The 20050-nt window shown below is 50.9% G+C and overlaps 3 protein-coding genes across 3 annotated transcripts; 2 read left to right on the top strand and 1 right to left on the bottom strand.

The window, feature by feature from the left end:
* The first annotated feature begins 78 nt into the window (after positions 1–78).
* On the top strand, positions 79–4088 carry LOC100898507 (protein starmaker). The gene is made up of 8 exons (XM_003744525.1): positions 79–270; positions 468–580; positions 687–780; positions 1344–1796; positions 3275–3448; positions 3556–3654; positions 3736–3794; positions 3906–4088. The coding sequence occupies exons 1-8, from the start codon at positions 234–236 to the stop codon at positions 4050–4052; spliced, it is 1176 nt and encodes a 391-aa protein (XP_003744573.1). The 5' UTR covers positions 79–233; the 3' UTR covers positions 4053–4088.
* Positions 4089–6755: 2667 nt separating this feature from the next.
* Positions 6756–13922, top strand: LOC100905241 (sodium-coupled monocarboxylate transporter 1). The gene is made up of 11 exons (XM_029111799.1): positions 6756–7109; positions 7240–7425; positions 7533–7737; positions 7878–8027; positions 8106–8326; positions 8393–8447; positions 8501–9064; positions 12588–13052; positions 13135–13294; positions 13379–13551; positions 13690–13922. The coding sequence occupies exons 1-11, from the start codon at positions 6762–6764 to the stop codon at positions 13920–13922; spliced, it is 2760 nt and encodes a 919-aa protein (XP_028967632.1). The 5' UTR covers positions 6756–6761.
* A 4164-nt stretch (positions 13923–18086) lies between these two features.
* LOC108864419 (A-agglutinin anchorage subunit-like) lies at positions 18087–19460 on the bottom strand. The gene is made up of 3 exons (XM_029111798.1): positions 18887–19460; positions 18630–18688; positions 18087–18173 (listed from the first exon to the last, which is right to left on the bottom strand). The coding sequence occupies exons 1-3, from the start codon at positions 19458–19460 to the stop codon at positions 18087–18089; spliced, it is 720 nt and encodes a 239-aa protein (XP_028967631.1).
* Between the last annotated feature and the right edge of the window lie 590 nt (positions 19461–20050).

The following is a 20050-nucleotide window of genomic DNA, read 5'->3' as shown; positions in this document are numbered from 1 at the left end:
TCATTCCTTAAGTTCGGGCCCTCCCTACTCGTAAAAGCAAGTGAGCGAGGCTATAAGAAGTTTCGGCTCTAAATTTTCAATCGCTATGGCTCGTAGAATAAGTGCACACATTCTTAACTGAATCGCGCTGTGTCCGGAGCAAAGGTGTCTCGCGCGACTTCAGCCCTGCGTTCGTGCCTCTCGCCAGGAAGAGGTTTTCTTCAGGAGCAGCATATCTCTTGACGAGGTCGAGAATGAGACGCCAAGTCTATCTCGTCGCGATCTTGTTCGGTGAGTCCCGCGAGAGTAATTCTGCGAATCTGATGTAGTTCTCATGCAATCTGCCCATGCCAGAGGCAGCTCTCCTCTCAGGGAGCTGCATCCTGCCTCTCGTCAGATGGAAGACGGACACACATCCTGACGAATCGAATTACGCGTTATTCTTGGCCGTTAGGGAATGAGGGATTTAGAGCTAATGTATCTTCCAGCGTCCCACATGATCGTTGCGCATGGGAAGTATGCTTGGAAGGATAGAAGCAAAGGCTTGGATGCAGACCAAGAGAAGAACATTGTGAATGTGATCAAATTAACCCCGGATGAGGTTCGGCTTTCTTCTTCTTCTTTCGTTTTTTTCTTGATAGAATCGGACAATGTCACACCTCAATTAGAATAAGGCCGAGTCTTAACTTGATGAATTCAATCCGAAGGACCGGGCGAAGGATACGAAGTACTACGATGAAGTGATCGAGGTCGTAGTCGGTGGGATAGAGAAAGTTGCGATGACCCTGCTGGATGATAAAGGTAAAACTTAAGAGAGCGAGTTGCTTTAAGAGGCGTTTGACGATTCGAGGGGTGAAAATCGCTTTCGATGAAGGCTCGAATCCATCCCGTTGTCGTGAGAGGCCCCGGGAATCGGCAGGGGATGATCTCCCGATGAGGGCAACCGGACATCGTGGACTTACGGGATAATCTGGCCGTAATTTTGGAGGGTTCCCTCAAATGGCTGCCTCCCCTACACAGGCCCCGGATTCTTTCCCAAGGCTCAACTATCTTTGGGATTTTTGCCCCACGGGGTGGGCCTTTTATACTTCCAGGCTCCTTGCTCTGAGAGCAAATATCGATCCTCCGTCTTTTTCCTAAAAATATTTGCGATGTACGACTGATCGTGCAGGAGAATATGCCTTCCATCGAGAAAGGACATCCGGATTCCGAATGCAGTACTGGTGACTTTCGGCAAGCAGACCCTGGAAATCTAATACTCGACCTTCGGTCTGCGATTCCGCTCCAGATGAAACATTCCGGGGCGCACGATGAAAGACCGGCATCGATGTCATGAGACACTTTTCGGTTTGACTGTTTTCCAGAAACTGAAGAGGATCAGTCGGACACTCGGGAAAAGAAGAAAAGTTCTGAGGATGAAAAAGAGAAGCCGGATTCTGGGCAGGATAAGGACAAAGATTCCGAGAAAGCTGAGGAGGAGCCGCATGCTGCAGAGGACTCGGACAAGCCGGAAACCGGTGGAAAAGACAAGGATGCAGGGAAACCTGTTGAGCAGCCCGATGCTGAGGATGATAAAGGCCAGCCCGCCACCGACGGAGAAGAAATCAATCCTGAGGGCCCTAAGAACAGGGAGGTCGATGTCAACCAGCCGGATAACGAAACGGACAGAGAGATGTCAGACATTCCTGATCAGAAGGAAGATCCTAAGGACTCCAAGAAGCAGGCGGAAGCCAAAAGAAAAGGAGGAGTCTCCGAGGGAGGGCAACAGCCTTTGGACGTCCCTGGAGAGGGAGGGCAGCCGAAGTCCGGGAATGTAGGTAAGAAAGACCTTTGATTCTCACACACACAGTGCCCGATTTGATGACGAATGATGAGCATGAGTATCGGGAGAAGGCTCTCTGGCCTTCGGAAAAACCTCCGGGAAACGGAATGGTAGTCGGGGAACCGGCTCCTCGACGTGTCCGAGCTCCGAGCCCACGCGGAAATATCAGAATGAGGGAGCTGTCGAGAGGGTCCCTATCGCAACGCCGACGCTGCGGTCTCGTTCTGATTACCGAGCTCTCCTGGCCCATTGGAATACGTTTGACGCTCAGCGCCGTGTGTTGAAACTGATTTGAGCGCTCCGACTTCGGGTGAGGACCGAAGACTGCATGGAGACGCTCTGGACATCTCGGCAATTCTAAGCGGAAGCCTGGCTTTCCGTTGAGTGATGAGTAGAGCTCGGAAGTTCAGGAATTTTGCCATCAATACCTGTTGCCGCCTTTCTCGAAGCTTTTCCATCAAAAACACCTGTTAAGTTTTTCCGCCCCTAAGGTGCCTTTTCGAGCCACCAAGACGCTAAATTATGGGAATTTCGGGGAAATTCAGGCTCTACGAAAGGACTTGGCGATGAATAGAGTCGGCGAACCCATGCTCCAGGAACACATCCTGCTCCCGATAGAATCCGATGGCCCGCCAGACGTCAAACTTTTTTCGATGGTGTAAAATGCTACCTAATGATGCCACTAAAGTTCTCATCAAACGGCACTGACGAAGGGTCTGATGCGGCGTTTGCGCTGCCTATCACGCCTGTTCTGCCTAGTTTTGGTGCCTATTCTGAGGTATTTCAGTGTCTTTTCGCCTGCTGGCTCTAGTGATTACAGCATCGGGTTCCGCGGGCGCGATCAGGCATGATACCTGTGACGCGAGCACTGCATACCTTCGCGTTTTCCAACCCTTGGTCTCGACGATGGCATGAATATCGGTCAGAGTCGAGTCGAAAGAAGCGTTAGCGAGCTGCGGTGCTTCGACTGACAAGTCTGATAGTCCGCAGCTTCGTCAAATCGGTGAAATTATTTATCTGATAATTCCAAAAACAGATCTCGAGGATATCCAGGAGCAGAGATGAAATTTCGCGGCATCGCGGGGCGATTCCCCAGAGAGAATCGGTCGCAAAAATTTCATAGCCCTGCCCACGAGTCGTGCGTTCGCATGAATCTCCCGACTAGCGATATTCTCGACATTTTTGAGACAATGTGCCTATCTGAAAACTGAGAAAATGAATAGCTGTTGAGAGCTCATTCCGGGTTTTAAGTGTAAGACATGAATGCTCCTGGGAGACGGGAGAATGGATTGAGTCGAATTGAACCACGCATTCAATGCCAAGATGGGCACGCGGATCAATCGCCCAGCTGCAGGATAATTATGGAGAAAATTTAAAGGATAGATAGTTACTTATGATTGGTGGTCTGTTGCCCTGGTCATTGACCCTTCAGCCTCTTCTCGAATACGAAATTCCTGGGGAATTCCCTTTCAGAGAAATTCAGAGCCTCTCTGAGGAGGTTGCTGAAAAGGGCAGCTGCCGCGAAAGACGCGGACAAGACGAAAGATGCAGGAGATAAGACCGACGACGACACCGCGAAGAAAGAGGCCGATGCGGGAGACTCCAGCGGGAAGAAGAAGGCTGACGCGGAAGGCGCTAGCGATAAAGGTCAGCTCCTCCATTAGCCCGCATTCAGTTGAGGTGTTCAAGAGACGTATGATGAAGAAGATGGAAGATAACGGACGACGCATTCTGAACTCTCATAATCCTCGAAGGTCTCCTGACGACAACGTTCGTGTTCGACAAGATTGAAACGTTGGAGAAGTTCGACTTCTCTGCGCCAATTGAGTTCTTCGTCAGCAAGGGTGCACAGAGTGAGTGAAGCAGGCGGTTTAGTTCCTCTCACGGACTTCCTAGATTGTATGCAGGATTGAGATTCTTACCCCGTCTTACAGTCCTTGATGGAAGCGCATTGGCGGACAAAGCCGACGACATTAAACAAGCGATATACGACGTGAGTTTGGTATAATGGTTCACGTGATTAACATGCAATATGCATGAGTCTCTGTCTAGATCCATGTTGGCATTCATATTTGAACTCCATTCCTGCTGTACGTCATTCCAGGAAATGAAGGCGAAACCTGCCTTGAAGCTCACCGTTGAAGTGGTGAATCAAGGCTTGGCCGCATGGGCAATCGTCCTGATTGTCCTTGCGGTTCTTCTCGTTGTCGGTGCTGCAGGATACCTCATAATGACATACATGAGGAAATAGCGAGATTTGTGAAATAAAGGTCGAATTTTTCGAAAATACTTCTGTCGAATGTCTGAGAAAAGAAGTGGTGATGATGAAACTGCTCTGGCGCGAACTGGTTCGAATGAGGCATTTATTCTCTCAGGGATAGTCCGTGTATCCCGGTGTCGATGCGTCTTTCATTATCATTACTTCGCGTGTTCTTGGGCGTGCTCTCGGGGGACAATCTTGCCAGACGCTCAATCTGATTTGGTTCCGGGCAACTTGCATACTGTAGGTTTTATCTCGTGTGACTGAGTGACCTCGATTGAAGGGATCGATCGTCGTCGTGTGACGAGATTCCGGAACGCGATGAGACTGCAACACTATCAAGGGATCTATAAGTTACCGACCTCTGCCTATTTTATCGATACTTCCATGGAGAATGCTCAGATGAAATCTCGTCTCTCGTTCCCCCTATTTTGGTCCCCGCCCGTGTAACCAGGGAGGGTATTAAGCGGCATCCCTACACTGTCCAACTTTCCTCCAATCGTACTGCTAAATGCGCCTCCACTTTTTCCCCCGCACATCCCGTCCATGGGATGCCCTTCCTCCTCATGCCTTCCCTCCAACGTATGATCCGAAACTCTTCAAATCCAACACTATCCGCTCTCTCTCTTCAGGTAAAGAGGCATAGGTTTTTTTGGTGGGTATTATGTACATGAGCCCCACACTCCAGTAGAATTTTCCACTCTTCTGGGTAGTGCGTAAATGCATTTTTTCCTATGGCTCTTTCACCTTTCCTCCTACCTTCCCCTCAGTCCCCCTCCCCCTTTCCGCACTCGCAGTTCCTTTTGAGAATCATAAGGTCACCCTTTGCGAGCTGCCACACCAAAAAAAATAGTTGAATTTTCTTCATCCGAAATGACCTCGCGTGAGATCGTCATCTCCCTCCACGTGTGATCACTGTGATCACTCACCTCTACCGGGATCGATCCTGCGTCTGTAAAATTAAAGAGGAACTCTCTATGGAAGGGTGTGCAATTGCGCAAGGTCGGCGATGATGGGGGGAAGAGTTCGAAAAGCTCGGTCAATCACGTTTTGCACCGGAGTCCCTATTTGTTCCATTTCAGATCCCCCGGGAGGGTCCTTCTCGGAGACGGGCTCCTATTCGACTCAAATCCTCCGGCAGGAGAGTTTCTATCGAGGAAGGGCTCGTATTGGGATGTTCACGGCAGAAGATTTAGGGTGGGGACTACCGCTTTTAGCCTCTCCTGCTCCTGTCGCCGCGCCTTAAATAGATCAGAGACGATCCTACAAACTTGACTGCTTGAGAGGCCGTGAAGGCTGACCGAAGCATTTCACGTGACTCAAGATTTTAGGAAACCCGGACTTCGCTACTGGTATCGATCCCCTCCCTTTACTCATCAGTCGGGGTCTTCTCGACCCCGGTAGCACTCGGGCTGGGCTCAGAGCATCTCACAGAATATAAATTATGATAGAATACTTCTGATATGATGCCTGGTGATCTCTACATGGATCCCACCGAACGGGACCGCTGCTCGATAGGATCCTTCGCTAGTTCGAACGGGAATTCAGATCCTGGACCACGTTTCCCAAACAAATCATCCGGTCTAAGGTGGCCTGCTCGGATGCGCGCTGCGGTCTCATGATGACTGGAGAAGAGGAGCTGGTGAATCCCATATCAGGAGGAACCGAATCACGACCCTTCAATCTCCTGGGTGGTGTGATCTTCCCGACAAGCCCATCAAGTTTTCCCTCTATTGTCCCCACAGCCTCGGGTTGGATCTCGAATCGGATATACCATCGGAATACCTGCGTAGCTCGATGGACGCAGTATCGTCTTCATATTCCATGCGAGGCAGAAGAGTAAGGAACATGCTGCCTATACTTAGCGGAGAGAGATTATCGAGGAACCATTATTCTCAATGAATCGTGCAATCACTTCTATCCTCCCGCTCGAAGACTGTGGGTCCGACGGAGCTGAGGTATTTTCGCGCTCCGATTCGAACGTCTAATGCGGGAGAAACCTGATAAGAGCTGTTCCTCCATGTTGCTTCAATTTTCGGGGCATGAAGGAAAGGCTCAGCCACCACACATGACTGTGGACGCTGCGGTGGACGGCTAAAGATGGGGGAAGATCTCAGCTGCGCCCCGGTCGTATCCGATTTTTGTTCCCGCGGTCTGTTGGACATGTTGCGTCGACGTTGCGCACATCTGTTTGGGCTCTTCTCAATCGCTTGCAATCGTTGTTTACGGCATACGTCTCGGATTCCAAGCATCCTCGTCGGGGACTCTATTGAAATGTTTGTTGCCAGCCGCTGTGGCGGCATCTTTAATCGTCGTTTTCAAGTGACCGCTCATGATTTTCCCCAAACCAGGACGATGCTCTGGTGATAACGGAGCCGTGTCTAGCTGTGCGATCGTGAGGTGTATCGAACCGTAGAGGGCACTTCAATACTCTGAAGCAACTCTCCCAATCCTTCCATTCAAGTCCATCGGGGTCTATCTCCGCAATCATTGGGAAGAAGACAATCGCTTCGCTTTGGTCATCCAGGTAAGACCAGATCCACGCACTTCACATGTGGATCACCTTGTTGAGGTCCTAATACCGTTGAGACTCCAGGGTTCTAGAGGTTCCTATGGTGAATATAGAAATGTACGATACGTTTGCAGGAAAATCGAAATTTTCCGTCGGAGAATTTCATCGAACAACCCCTCACCGAGGCTATGGGGAGCTTCACTGAACGCCTATTCTCCCCGCTCGATTACGTCATGGTCGTGACTGTCCTGGCTTCGTCTTCTCTGATCGGAGTCTATTTCGCGTGGACGGATCGAAAGAACATGAGTAATGGGCAATTTCTCATGGCCGGCCGTAAGCTCGGGGCATTCCCGGTCGCAATGTCGTTGATGGCTTCGTTCCAGAGCGCGACCACATACTTGGGCTATCCATCGGAAATGTTCTACCGAGGGACTCAGTATTGGGTAGCGATATTCGGCTTAGCTATTTCCAACGTCATAGCTGCCGAGCTGTATTTGCCGGTCCTGTACGAGCTTAGATTGAGTTCGGTGAACGAGGTAAGCGCCCGGCATCCTCAAGATTTCCATCGCCGCTGGAGTAGAACAGCCATACGAACTGATGCGGAGCGCGGGAACTCTACGATAGAGCCAGACTCATCCAGATTAAATCGTCTTTTCTTCCATGTAGTATCTCGAACGGAGATTCAATCGTTCGGTTCGGATGCTTGCTGCCGTTTCTTTCACTATCAACAACCTACTCTACATGGGGGTCGTCCTGTACGGACCATCCCTCGCATTGGAACCTGTCATCGGGGTGCCCGTGTGGGTGTCGATTGTGGGATTGGGTCTTTTGTGTACATTCTACACGACATTGGTGAGAGATGTCTCTGCATATACATATATGAGGAGGGGAGGGGGAGTCGTCCATCGAGCCTCGGAGGGAACGACTTGTATGTAGAGGCTCAACCCCTGTATCCTCAGGGAGGCGTGAAGGCCGTCGTGTGGACTGACGTGATGCAGATGTCAGTAGCTATCGTGGGCATGATTGCTCTTTGTGTGACCGGTATTGTCGAAGCTGGCGGTCTTACGGAGGTCTTCGCGAGAGCAGACCAAGGTGGTCGTATACAGCTCTTCAACTCGGGGTGGGATCCCAGCTCAGGAACCGTGATCTGGAATGTATTGCTCGGTGAGAAAAATCGATCTACCCCCTCGGTCGGGATGCCGCGGCAAACGTCTTTACCCAGTTCTGTCAATAGCCCGAATACATTCGATCGAAATCGCTGCTCCCGGCACCCTTCCGCGACTCTGACGAATTTCCTCCCACAGGGACCTCGATGGTATGGCTGGGATCCTACGGAACGTCTCAAACCGAAGTGCAACGTTTGTGTTCTGTTTCCAGTCTGCGGGAAGCTAAAATCGCGTTATACTGCAACATTCCCGGAGTCATGCTCAACATATCCCTCGGCTGCCTCGCCGGTGAGATTCGATACTCTCGAAGGGAAGCCCCGTAGCGGAATCGATTATTATCTAATGCCGGGAATTCCCTCCACCAAGGTCTGGTCATCTACGCGAAATACTACGACTGCGATCCGCTGAAGGCGGGATACATCCATAGAACCGATCAGCTCATGCCGTTCTTCGTCATGGACGTTCTTGGATCGACTCCCGGTCTGCCTGGATTGTTCGTTGCTGTGATTTTCTCGGCGGCCCTCTCGACGATGAGCTCCGGTTTCAATTCACTGGCAGCGGTGGCCTACGAGGACTTCCTCCAATTCGTAAACATACCCCTGCCTGCGATCGTCGTCACCAAAATCGCTGGTCAGTTGAGATGTCTTCCGTAGACGATCTTCGGAGCTTTCCCAAGACTCGACCAGAGAAGGGCTTCCGTTGAGCCTGGTTAGCGAAGTTAGAGTCATGCCCGATCCGATAGCGAAGTCTTACCTTTTCAGCGGCGACATACGGCTTCTTGTCGATCGGTCTCGCTTTCCTCGCGGGTTCTGTCGAGAGCTTGATCAAAGCCGCTTTCGCCATGTCCGGGGCTCTCTCCGGCCCTCTACTCGGAGTTTTCACCCTCGGAATGCTGGCGCCTCGAATCAACGGAAAGTCTGCGTTGTTGGGACTAATTGTCGGGCAGACGCTGTGCATTGCCATTGTAGCGACGTCACTCACATCGGACTCCCGCACTCTCGCAACTTCTATCGGAGGATGCATTGACGCTCCCGCGGGAGGCCTGGTGAATAATTCTACATCCATTCATGCTTTGGAGGACCCCGCCAAAGCGACTGCGGCGAGGATATCGTATCTTCTTGTGCCAATCTCAGGATTTTGCTCTACAGTGCTTGTCGCATTCATGTCCGTCATTTTCTTCGGTCTCAACGCGGCTACGGCGGTCGATCAAGAACTATTGGCCAAGTTTCTCCGGAGGCACCCCGATAGAGCGGTGGACATGACTTATGTTGATGAGGAGGTGTATAAGAAAGCGAAGCTGAAGCCCCGAAAGGATGGTCTCGGCAGTAAATAGCGCACTTCGCATAATCAGCATCACCTATATCAAGCTGGAGCGAGCTCGTTAATGCGAGTGTCGATATCAGAGATTGACTTCCGGACCAACGATCCGGCACCGTTTGTTCGATTTTGTGCGTCTCCAGACGTCGGAAAGAGTCACATGGAGACTCGGAGCGAAGCTCCATCCGGAATCAAACCCATAGATAGATCCTCCTTTTTGACGAGGACGGCCACGGTATATTAAACCCTTCAAAAGTCAGATTCACTCGCTTGAGCCCGAGCGCAAATTTTGAGATGGATTTGATTAATTTATTAGGTAGACTCTTTGTGATCATAGTGGGAGGTCGATACATGACACGACTTTACTCGGCCGGTCCGCTTGGCTATGTGTTGATCATCGAGAATAATGGGGTCGGTTTTATTCTCACTCGAGGAATATCTCAGAGAATGGATGCTTTCTTAACACGGGTTCGTCCTTATCGTGCCCCTCTTCTTTAAGTGCTAAATAATGAGAAGGTGCCGCGTATCACTCACATTGCTGCCGTGCGATGGGGCAATGGGACCCCGGCAGCTACTCCTTCGCAGGTGAAATCTCATTCGGACTTTGAGTCGCATCGATTCATCATTCGGATTGAGAAGAGTCCGGCTCCGAGAGACCGAGAGGTATGATATGGCGGACGGCTCCTCTACTCAACTGTCGTCGATTGATTCCTCGCGCCAATCATTCATTTCGTTGAAACATACAAATTCGAATACGAATATAAAGCCCGATTTGTGTCGTAATACTTGTGGAGATTCTAAGATATATGCATGGATATTCCCACGAAGCAGGCGTCCTCAGGATATTCGTATCTTTGACAAAGCTCTCCGCGATCGAAGGCTCGACGCTCGCCCTGATCCTGGTCATGTTCAGCGACACACTTCGCGCATTTCTGCGAAGAGCGGAAGGGATTCTCAGATGAGTCGACGATGGTGTTTGTTCATGTCTGTTCAGCTGTGTCTCTTCTTCATGCGCTGGCTAAGCCACTTCAGTGGTCAGACTCAGGGTAAAACGGATGCCAATATGATCTCATGGAATGACTCTCTGTCCTCTCTTTGACGCGGTCTTCGAGCAGCTCCGGGAGGCGTTTGCGGTCGTCAATCCTTCCATTCTCGATGTCACCCGAGATTTCAGTTCATCAACTCATTCATGCATCTGAATGGGGGAGATTCCAGGCTCACGGAGGATAATTTCCGCACGCTCGTGCACCGATTCCCCGATTCGGTGTTCGAAAAAAACCGATGTCTTCGGACGTCTGAGAAGCTTATCCCCAGTGATGAATTTAATTTCTTCAACTCGCTTTCATCTGGGGAGTCTAGACCAACATTAAAGGGTTCTTCGGTCTCTCTAGAACTGTTTGCGGCTTAATGGCCAGGAATCTGTCCCCCAAAACGTGACATCTCGCATCGTCAACGAATTTTCGAGCGCCAATGGCGTCGAATCTAAAATGGAGTTTCATCGACCCAGAGGTTCCCACTTCCTACCCGTTTTGCTTCCTACAGTAAAATAGACAGGGAGCTCTTGAGCTCATGAAGACTTCGATCCCCGATCTACCGCTCTCTCGAGAGAATCTTTGTTCCCATGATCTTCGTCGAGGCAGGAGGAGCTTCGAGGAGCCGGGCTTCACTCGTCTTTGAGTGCATCAAGGAACAGTCTTGAAAAGTTGGAGAGCGTGGATATCCGCTAAGAACGTGCCATCCGGCACCGGAGCAATAGAGTTCTTGCACCAAGGCGACTCCAGCCGATCAACGGAAGCGATGGGAAGATCTCCGAACTCAGGACAAGAGCCGGGTCGGGGCCATTTCGGCATATCCATTATATTTTGATCATATTTTGTGGAATTACAGGCTGGGCCGGCCGTTCGGTCTTGCCGTTTCGACGAATATCGCCTCCGATTTTGCCACGACGATATTTCTAGGACACATCGGAGCCAGAAACTTAGGATGCAAGATGGAAACGAACGATTGCATATGACGAGATGAGCAGAAATGAATGGAAATCAAGGAACCAGTTGGCTAGCCCGGGAAGAAGAGCACGCAACAACGGTTCAGACCAAAGTACCAAGCATAGTCTCGTTAGAAAGGAAATACATTGCTTCTCTGAAATTGAAGCAGTGCTCAGCTTGGTCGTGAAGGACGGATTTATTAGATTCAGAAAGTCCCACAGTCACCATATGGACAAGGTCTCGTCACTGATTTGACTGCCGTAAGACGCTTTTGTTTTCTCGTCTTTAAAAGGATAAAAGAGCCATGTTAGCTCAAAATGAATACACGGTTGAAAGCCTCGTGGCGCTAAATCACTGATGCGCAGGGTGAGATGCGCTTCTTGGCCGGGAGTGTCATCGAGTACGACTCGGGATTTCTTCGTGGCCTCGATTCTCTCCAATGGCTTCGGGTCAAGTCCCCCTTTCGTGGCTTCGAATAAGAGATTAGTGGAAGGGTTGATCATGTTTCGGGTTCCATTAATCACGGAGGGCCGGTCTCAAAGCCGCGAGACCTTGAGGCTCGTTGATTCCGATCCGATTGACTCGAGACTTTCGATCCATCCTCATGTATCAGTATTCCAATGAGAGAGAATCCATCATCCTCAAAAATCGACGGCCCTCTAACTTACAGAAATTCTCCGCCTCTTCATAAATCATAATCAGTTCCGAGCTTCGCAGACAAGAGCCGACAGTTACGTGACTGCCTCTTCTGTCTCTGACGAAAAACTTCAGTGGACGTATGAATGCGAGATATGCCTTTTGTTCGGCCCTCCCCGGAGTCCCTGAAAGCGGCCCCACGGAGCCGCGGCTCAGAATCCCCGCCAGTCAAGAGCTGCTCGCTAAGTGGTAGTATTCTTGTGGGTTACTGTCGTGGACTGAAGCACTCGATCTCGGCTCATGGAATCAGGATCTCTGTGAGCGGAGAGATTCAACGATGAGAATTGTGATTGTGCGTGATCCTGACGATTCCTGATGACGAGTAGAAGTGTTTCTTGCCTAGTATTCCACCGCTGAATGAGCTCGATCGCCTAATGTTCCTCGCTGTGATCTAGGTTCTTCTGACGGTCATACCGAGCTGTGTTAACGGATCTCCTCGCCTCCATGAGACATACGCCAGAAGTCACATCGGAAGTTCCGCTTTCCGACCGGATTATCCCATTCAGCCGGTGGTGCGAGAGACGGATCACCCACTTTCGGAGAGGGAGCCCTCCAAGGAAGCGCTCGCTCGTGGAAACGGGAACAAGATCGCCACAACCCTGCTCCGTAATTTCGATACCCGAGAGATCAAGGTCGTCTACGTTCCCACGGCAGTCGGGGAAAGAGGAGCTACTTCACATTTGTCTACGAGAGGGAACTCTGAATCTAGGGCTCCAGGCGGTGAGATCCATATTATTTACAGTTTCCTTATTTTCCGAATCGAATCTGGATTGAATTCTTCTTGGTTCTCCTGCGACAATATATCTGAACTTTACCCCGATGGATTGAGAACACTCCAATTCGTCCTAAGGCGGGGCCGTATCGGAGCTCCATCTCGAACCAGATGGGGCGTCGATCCCAGTCATCATAATCGAACGTCACATCGGATATCAAGTCCCAGGTCCAACAACTGCCCAAGAACTCGGAATTGCCGAAGCAGGAAGATCCGAATTGAACGTGAAAGCCCACCGACTCAAGTCGTCCAATGCAGATGGAGAACTGGATCCGATTCACCGAAGGGAAGCCGATAACTCGGTCTTGGAGAAAAAGCAGTACCACGGCGAAGTTCGCGAAGACGATCCCGGAGCTCAGGCCCCATACCATGGACAAGGAGAATATCGACGGAGTCCTGAGAATCGAACTGACTCTCCTAAGCCGGGATACCCAACATTCAACAAACTTGAACGAATCCCTCCCGTCGAGAAACCGGAAGCTAGGCCGATGAAAAATACTGGCATCTTCGTGAAAGCGGGCCGAGTTTTGTCCGACCAAGAGGGTGAGTTGTCCCGCGGGTAGGATTCGATCGAGTTCTACGATTTGTTCCCTATCAGAGGCGAGCGATCAACTGTGATTTCCAGGTTCAGGAAAGTTCTCGAACGCTCCAGCGGATCTGCAGACCAAGTTCGTAGCTGAGCCCGCGGTCCGAACCGAGGGTAGCTACCGTGACGATGAACGATCTCATATTTTACCCGTCATCATTCTTCAGAAAACCCCGGAGAGCTTTCTGTCCAACCCGGGGTAAGGGATGGGATCGAAGTCGCCAAGAATATGAATTCGTAGGACTGGAGGAATTTAGAGGAAGCTCACGGTGAGCCCTTTCAGGTTCCAGAACTTCCCGCAGCATCGAGACGACTCCTCAGAGGAGAAACCAGTTATTGGGGATCCCGGAAGTATCAACGATGGGAGGAGGTATCAGCTGGGAATCTCTAAGCAATTCACTGCGGCAGATTTCGGAGACGCTCCGCTGAGATTTAGCGAAGATCCCGAAACATTTCGTGAGCACCGTAGGTCTGCATATTCAGGATCCGTCACAAACGACTTCAATCGAGCGGGTAGTCACCTCGATAAGATTCCGAAGCCTCCGACGGAAAGTAGAACCGAGAGCCGAGCCGCATTATCTGATTTCACCCAAGGAGCTCCATCGCTCAAACCCGTCTTGAACCCGCTTACGGGATGGGTTCAAACGCCTGCCGTGCGACCGCATCAAGGCGGCTGGCCACCGGCTTATGGCCACCACAAGGACATCACCCCTGATCTGGAAGAAGCGCGCCGTCTCGTTACTCCGCACAAGAAATCGTTAAAGAAACCTCCCCAGAAACGTACGTATTCAACACAGATCGACTCCCCATCTCAGATTGTAGGCTAATCGGACGCTTTTGGCGTCCGTGTAATCGTGGATACCGTTTTTCGCGTGCTGATCCGGTTCCAAGCTCGGGCTGAGCGACCTCCCTCAAATAGAGAGGATTCCCCTGTCACCGGATTCCGACAGTTGATGTTGCTCGTATCAAGATCGGCTGACTCTCTTCGCAATGGTGTCTTTCGATATACCGAATTTCAGGGTGGCGTCAGCATTCGCGGCAACCGTCGTGGACGGTCGGCGGTTCTCACTTGCACGGGCGATTCAGTCAGCCAGAGATGACGCCACACGAACGGAAAAACGAAGAATGGCAGGCTTACCTGAGCCGGCAATGATATTCAATTCCAACGTGCTCTCGACCGAGAACGAGCCACCCATGTAGAATGACGAGCAGCATCCTTCCGAGGTACAGAGATGGATCAATTGTCTCTCGGATTTCGTGGTTCGACGGTGGCCCAGATTCGCGGTAGGAGGGCTCCAACTCAGGAACGTGGAGCGAATATTGGTCCCTGGCAGCGTTCAAGGGCACCTTACACCGTAATTTATGGTCATCCATTTATTCGCCGGATGTAAATATGTTCATATTTATATAAAATCCGCCGGGAAGACAGGGACGTCCCAGGTCTTGTCCATCCATCTGGTTTTTCTTGAGGGGAGCTGATGGGGAGTTTCATGCGGTGGAAAAATATCTTCCTCTGTCTCACCTCAGAAGGGAGAGATACAAGGGGCAACCCCAGAGCTCGATTCCGCTGCGGAATGTTGTGGCGGGGTGGGTTACGTATTTTGCGAGGAGCGATACTTCCAGATGGCGCTCCGGACGTTCAGTCACTCGGGGAAGAGTTGAGAAATACCAATGCTAGAATGAGTCTTGTCGCGGACATGTAGGTGGGTCTTCGCTATGAGTAGTCCCGCAATTCGTCCAGGCTGGAGCTGCGGCATAAAGTGCTTGTTTCCCATCAAACGCCGCTCCCTGAGATCTCGACTGCCTCGATGAGAAAAAGCACGAACATGAAAATAAAGGCTATCATCTTATCTCGTTGCCTCAAACTCGAATGTGGGTCAACGCCATAGACCGAGAGATGGTAGAGAGATACAGTGACGTCATTCATCGTCCTGGCGACCGCTCGACATATCGACCGAATTGTATTCTGCTACAAAGTACCGAGGTGTGTCGTCGCTATCGTTACTTTCACGGGCCGACCTACTTCATCGAGGAGGTAGATTTCGGGTGTATAGCCGGACGACTCGCCTCTTGCATTCTTGCTTCGATGATGAATGATGAGCTGATAACTTCCACCCTCGAACCTTTCCGGGGGCGGTATGAGAGTTACGAGGCGTCATGCTGGGTGCCTTGAGCGAGAAAATCCCTCCCCGATCATCTCGCGTTTCTCTGAAACGCTCCAAAGCTCCGAAATCATTGCATCGTCCTGCGTAGAGCGTGTTATTCACCCGAGACTTCTTGAAACGAGTCAGTGCCAGGCAGAAATGTTAATACACCAGAGCTTCTACTCCTGTTTCATGATAGGATATTCATACAGATCCTCCCAGGTGGCTGGAAATTCGCACAGACGCTTGCACCTACATCTTCATAATTCTGTGCAGGACCGTGTCGGTGGCCATAAGGGAGAGTTTGGACGGCGGGACTGAGTCTCACTCACGTGCCGACGGCTACATATACACTGAACGCGTTCGTCAGAACATCTTAAATTCTCGAAGCTGGCTTCCCGCATACCGAGCGAGTTCTTCAAGGCACCAAGTTCGAAAGCGAGTTGATCGGCGTGGGAGCAGGCCCGTAGCCAGACATATCTCTCTATGAGGCTCAGCCTCATCCGAAAAACTGAGGCTAGCCTCAATTTTCGAGTGAGAACGGCATTTTTTGTCGCGTTGATGCTACAGTTCATTCTCGAGACTCATGTCTTATATTAGGGGTATCACATCCCAACGTATGGAATACCGACGAAGAAAAGCTCAGTCTCCTGCTACTTCCAGGGAGTGTGTGGACTCTGTTGTTGAGAAATTAGTCCCAATTGTATCTGACTGCGATTCACGCGCACGTTGGCCAGAAAGCGAGAGCGTTGGAGCGAGCGAGAATGACGGAAGTAAATACCGTAGATCTAGCAGAAAGCTCTTATCGCTCCACATATGGTTCTCGACGGAACCGAATTCCGGTTTCTGAGGCTATCCATGAGGCTAGATTCACCCCTACAAAAAAACGTGAGGCTATAGCCCCAGACTTTCGGCCTGGCTACGGGCCTGCTAGGGAGTCGAATAATTTTACCCATCCTGGAGAATCAGAGTCTTGGAGTGTGAGTCCAAGGCTGAGATGTGTTTCCGAAGTTTGGAAAAGCTTCCCGGGGAAAGCCAAGCTGAAAGCTATGGAAGCTCCTGTACAATCCGATTCCAGGAATCGATATGATGATTGCCGAGGGTGGTAGCGATTTCTCGGTAGGACAGCGCCGAGCTGAGGAAGAGTCGGGTTTGCGCTCAGGAGGGGGCGCCTGTCTCGGTATACGTCAAGACCGAGGAGATCATTCAGAAATGAATCTCGGGGAGTGCCATACTGACGATGGCGCATAGAATCAATACAGTAATCCATTACGTCAGGTTAGTACACGAGTCCACAGAAAGAATCTGCTTGCCTCCTACTGAGGGGATGCCAACGAGATGCCTTTCCATGCGTCTCCGAGACCGACAGCCGGAGTTGCGGGAAAATCGTATCATGTTAATCATCATTCAAGGGAAATCTCTTCCTAGAATTCTCGCGTTGGACTCAGATCGAGTGGAAGAATACGACTCACCAGAGAAGCGTCTGGGGATAGGCGGACAGCTTCTTTCGGAACCGCTAAGGAAATCTAACCAAGCGGTAGCCCTACAAATACGCCCAGCTCAACTGTCACAATGATGATAATCTTCGGAGTAAGATGGGAAGAATGAAGATGAGAGAAGCAGGTTAATCGTCATGCTGCTGAGATGAATGTGATGTTGCCTAGTATAGAGGGGAAGGTAATGCTTGAAGAGTCAACGATAACTCCCATACGTTTCCCCGGACAAATAAGAAGAACGCCTCCTATACCGGTTTGGTCTGACGAATATCTCAGGGAAATCTCAGGCGTGACACCCCCGCCAAAAGTCGAGTTGGCCCTCCCAACAAAAATAATTTTGGCGTGCCCCTGCTCAGAGGTCTTGTGCCCGACGCCTACGAAGTCTCGATCGAGCTCGAATAAATTATCGTATGACCCATTCCAGGGGCTAGGAGGTAGATTGGTCTTGAGGCTTCTCCCTGTGAAAGATGAGATAACCCGGAAGACTTTGCGGCTACGGTTCGAAAAAAAATCCGTTCTTCTCTATTCCAATCATTGTATTCGAGGCCGGGCTCTCGTCCAAGAAGAATAATATCCATCGCTCGTTCGCAGCAATCGCTCCCTGCAGGCTCCTCGGAGAGCTCGGTAGCTCCTGGAGCACGGGGTTCCTCCGCTCCACATGAGCTCGTGAGTACTCGTTTCTATGAAATGACTAGTCTCGATTGCTGAAGATTCCACCGACATTCGTTCGAACGGAATGACTCACATGAATTTCCTTTCTGCCAATCTCCGATGTCCTCCTACTCAGTATCTATAAGAGCTTTTCCCCTTCGAAAAAGAAGTATGCAGAATCTCTCTCGTACTCATTCTCCTAGCTTCCAAGCCTCCTGTATAATGCCTGGCTCTCATGCGACCCCATGAGATGACGATGATTCTGCTCACACCGAAGGTTTGGTGGCGGTTCATCTTCCCGCCGATCGGTGGACCCATGATTGATATCGTACAGATCGTCTTTTCGTCTGAACATGCAGTATTCGACCGTATTCTGGAACTGTCGCTGGAGCAACTCGGGTTCATTAGCTAGTGGGATATGTGAGTCATAATGATGAGCAGGAATCCTCCTGGAAAAATATGGCGAAACCTATCTTGATCACGATCGCTCTAGCTTTACATGCTTGCCTCAACGTCCTCATCTCTCGTCGTCTACGCCCCGAGCGAGGAGCCTGCGATGCGTAACAGAGAGTTCATGTTTTGCTCGAAATCGTCGCCGCGTCACCGACAGACACTCTCGTTGAATCCACATACAGAGGAAGTCTCGTGGCGGTTCGAATTCACATTCAGAGCAGCTTTTTTCGCTGAAGGCGTCGGATTCTCAAGAGCGGAAACTGAAGTCCGCTGGTTGGTTATTCAATCCATCTATGGATAGGCCGAAGTTGAGGTAGAAGGTGAGGATCTTCTCCTGGGGAGGCCGAAGTGTGAGTGGAAAACGTCGAATCTATCCCCGGAGGCGCCTCCGTTTGTGTGGAAGGGGAATTCACCTCTGGGGAGGCCGTAGTGTGTGTTGAAGGCGTCGATTCCATCTCCGTAGAGGCCGTAGGTTGGTCAGATGGGGAGGAATTCTCTTCTGGGGAGGCCGGAGTGTGTGTTGAAGGCGTCGATTCCCTCTCCGTAGAGGCCGTAGGTTGGTCAGATGGGGAGGAATTCTCCTCTGGGGAGGCCGGAAGTGTGTTGAAGGCGTCGATTCCATCTCCGTAGAGTCCGTAGGTTGGTCAGATGGGGGGGAATTCTCCTCTGGGGAGGCCGAGAAGTGTGTTGAAGGCGTCGAATCTATATCTGTAGAAGCTGATGTTCGCGTGATAGATGAGGAATTCCCTTCTAGGGAGGCGGGAGTGTTTATTGAATACGTCGAGTGCACCTCTGAAGAGGCCGAAGTTCGTGAAGAAAGTGAGGAACTCGTGTCTTCGGAGGCTGAAGCGTGTGTGGAAGGCGTCGAATCCATATCTGGAGAGGCCGAAGTCCACGGGGAATGTTTGGGATTCGTTTCTGGGGAGGTCGATGTGTGCGTGAGAATCGTCGAGTTCATCCCTGGAGAGGCCGACCTTTGTGTGGAATGTGAGAAATCCACTCCTGGGTAGGCTGAAGTGCGTTTGGAAGGCGTCAAATCCATCACTGAAGAGACCGATGTCCGTGCAGAAGTTGAGGAATTCGCTTCTGTGGAGGTCGAAGTGTGTGAAGGAGTCGTCGAATTTTCCTCTGGGAAGACCGACTTTTGTGTGGGACGTGAGGAATTCAATCCTGGGTAGGCTTGGGTGCGTTCGGAAGTCATTGAATTCATATCTGGAGATACCGAAGTCTGTGCAGATGGTGGGGCATTCGCTTCCGGGGAGGTCGATGTGTGCGTTAGAATCGTCGAATTCATCTCTGGAGAGGCCGAAGTTTGTGTGGGACGTGAGGAATTCACTCCTGTGTAGGCTGGAGTGTGAAGTGGAGGCCTCGAGTCCATAACTGAAGAGGCCGAAGTCCGTGCAGAAGATGAGGATTTTGCTTCTGGGGAGGCCGCAGTGCGTGTGAAAGTCGTCGAATTCATCTCTGAAGATGCCGGAGGTTGCGTAGATGTTGAGGGACTCACTTCTGGGGGGGCCAAAGTTCGTGTAGGAGGCGTTGAATCCATCTGTGAAGAAGCGGCCGGAGATGGCGTGGAAACTAACGAAGAAGACGCGAATTCCGTGAGAGGTGCCGAAGTCATGTCAGAAGGGACCGACGTTTCCGTGGAATTCGCTGAATTCATGATGGTAGAAGCTGAAGTTTGCTCGAAAAATTTCGAATTCGACTCGGAAGAGGTTGAAGGGGAAGCTGATTTTGGCGAGGATGATGTCGAGCTCAAAGAAGAAAAAGCTCCACCTTTGGTTGGAATAGAACCAGAAAAAATCGGCACAGGCGTCGAGACCAGCCCCGATGATTGTGTCGTGATTCCCTCTATCAGCAGCGGCTCGACGACATTCTCAATGCCTCTCCGAATGAGCTCTAGGATCATCTCCTGATACTGGGTCGACGACTGAAAAGCGAGTGTGATAGTCTTGAGAATGAGTAGGCTCTCTCTGACTCCGATGAAGGATAAGTATCGAGCTCCCGATCCGATTTGCCTGGCTCGATGGTACGCCCCCCTTGCGAGCCACGGATCGCCACCGTATCTATGGATCAAGAACGCGCCAGGACTATCAGGACGAGGAATTACCCAAAAGTTCCAGGTGGGTGAAAGAGGATCTTTTGCCGTCGCCCCATCTTCTTCTCTCTTACATTTTCCTTTACAACTCGCATCGTCGTTATTTCAGCTCG

This window comes from Galendromus occidentalis, unplaced genomic scaffold, assembly GCF_000255335.2.
Source record: "Galendromus occidentalis unplaced genomic scaffold, Mocc_1.1 scf7180000077470, whole genome shotgun sequence".
In the NCBI taxonomy this organism is placed as follows: domain Eukaryota; kingdom Metazoa; phylum Arthropoda; class Arachnida; order Mesostigmata; family Phytoseiidae; genus Galendromus; species Galendromus occidentalis.
Note: the sequence above shows the minus strand (reverse complement) of the source record. Positions and strands in the feature narration are given on the sequence as shown.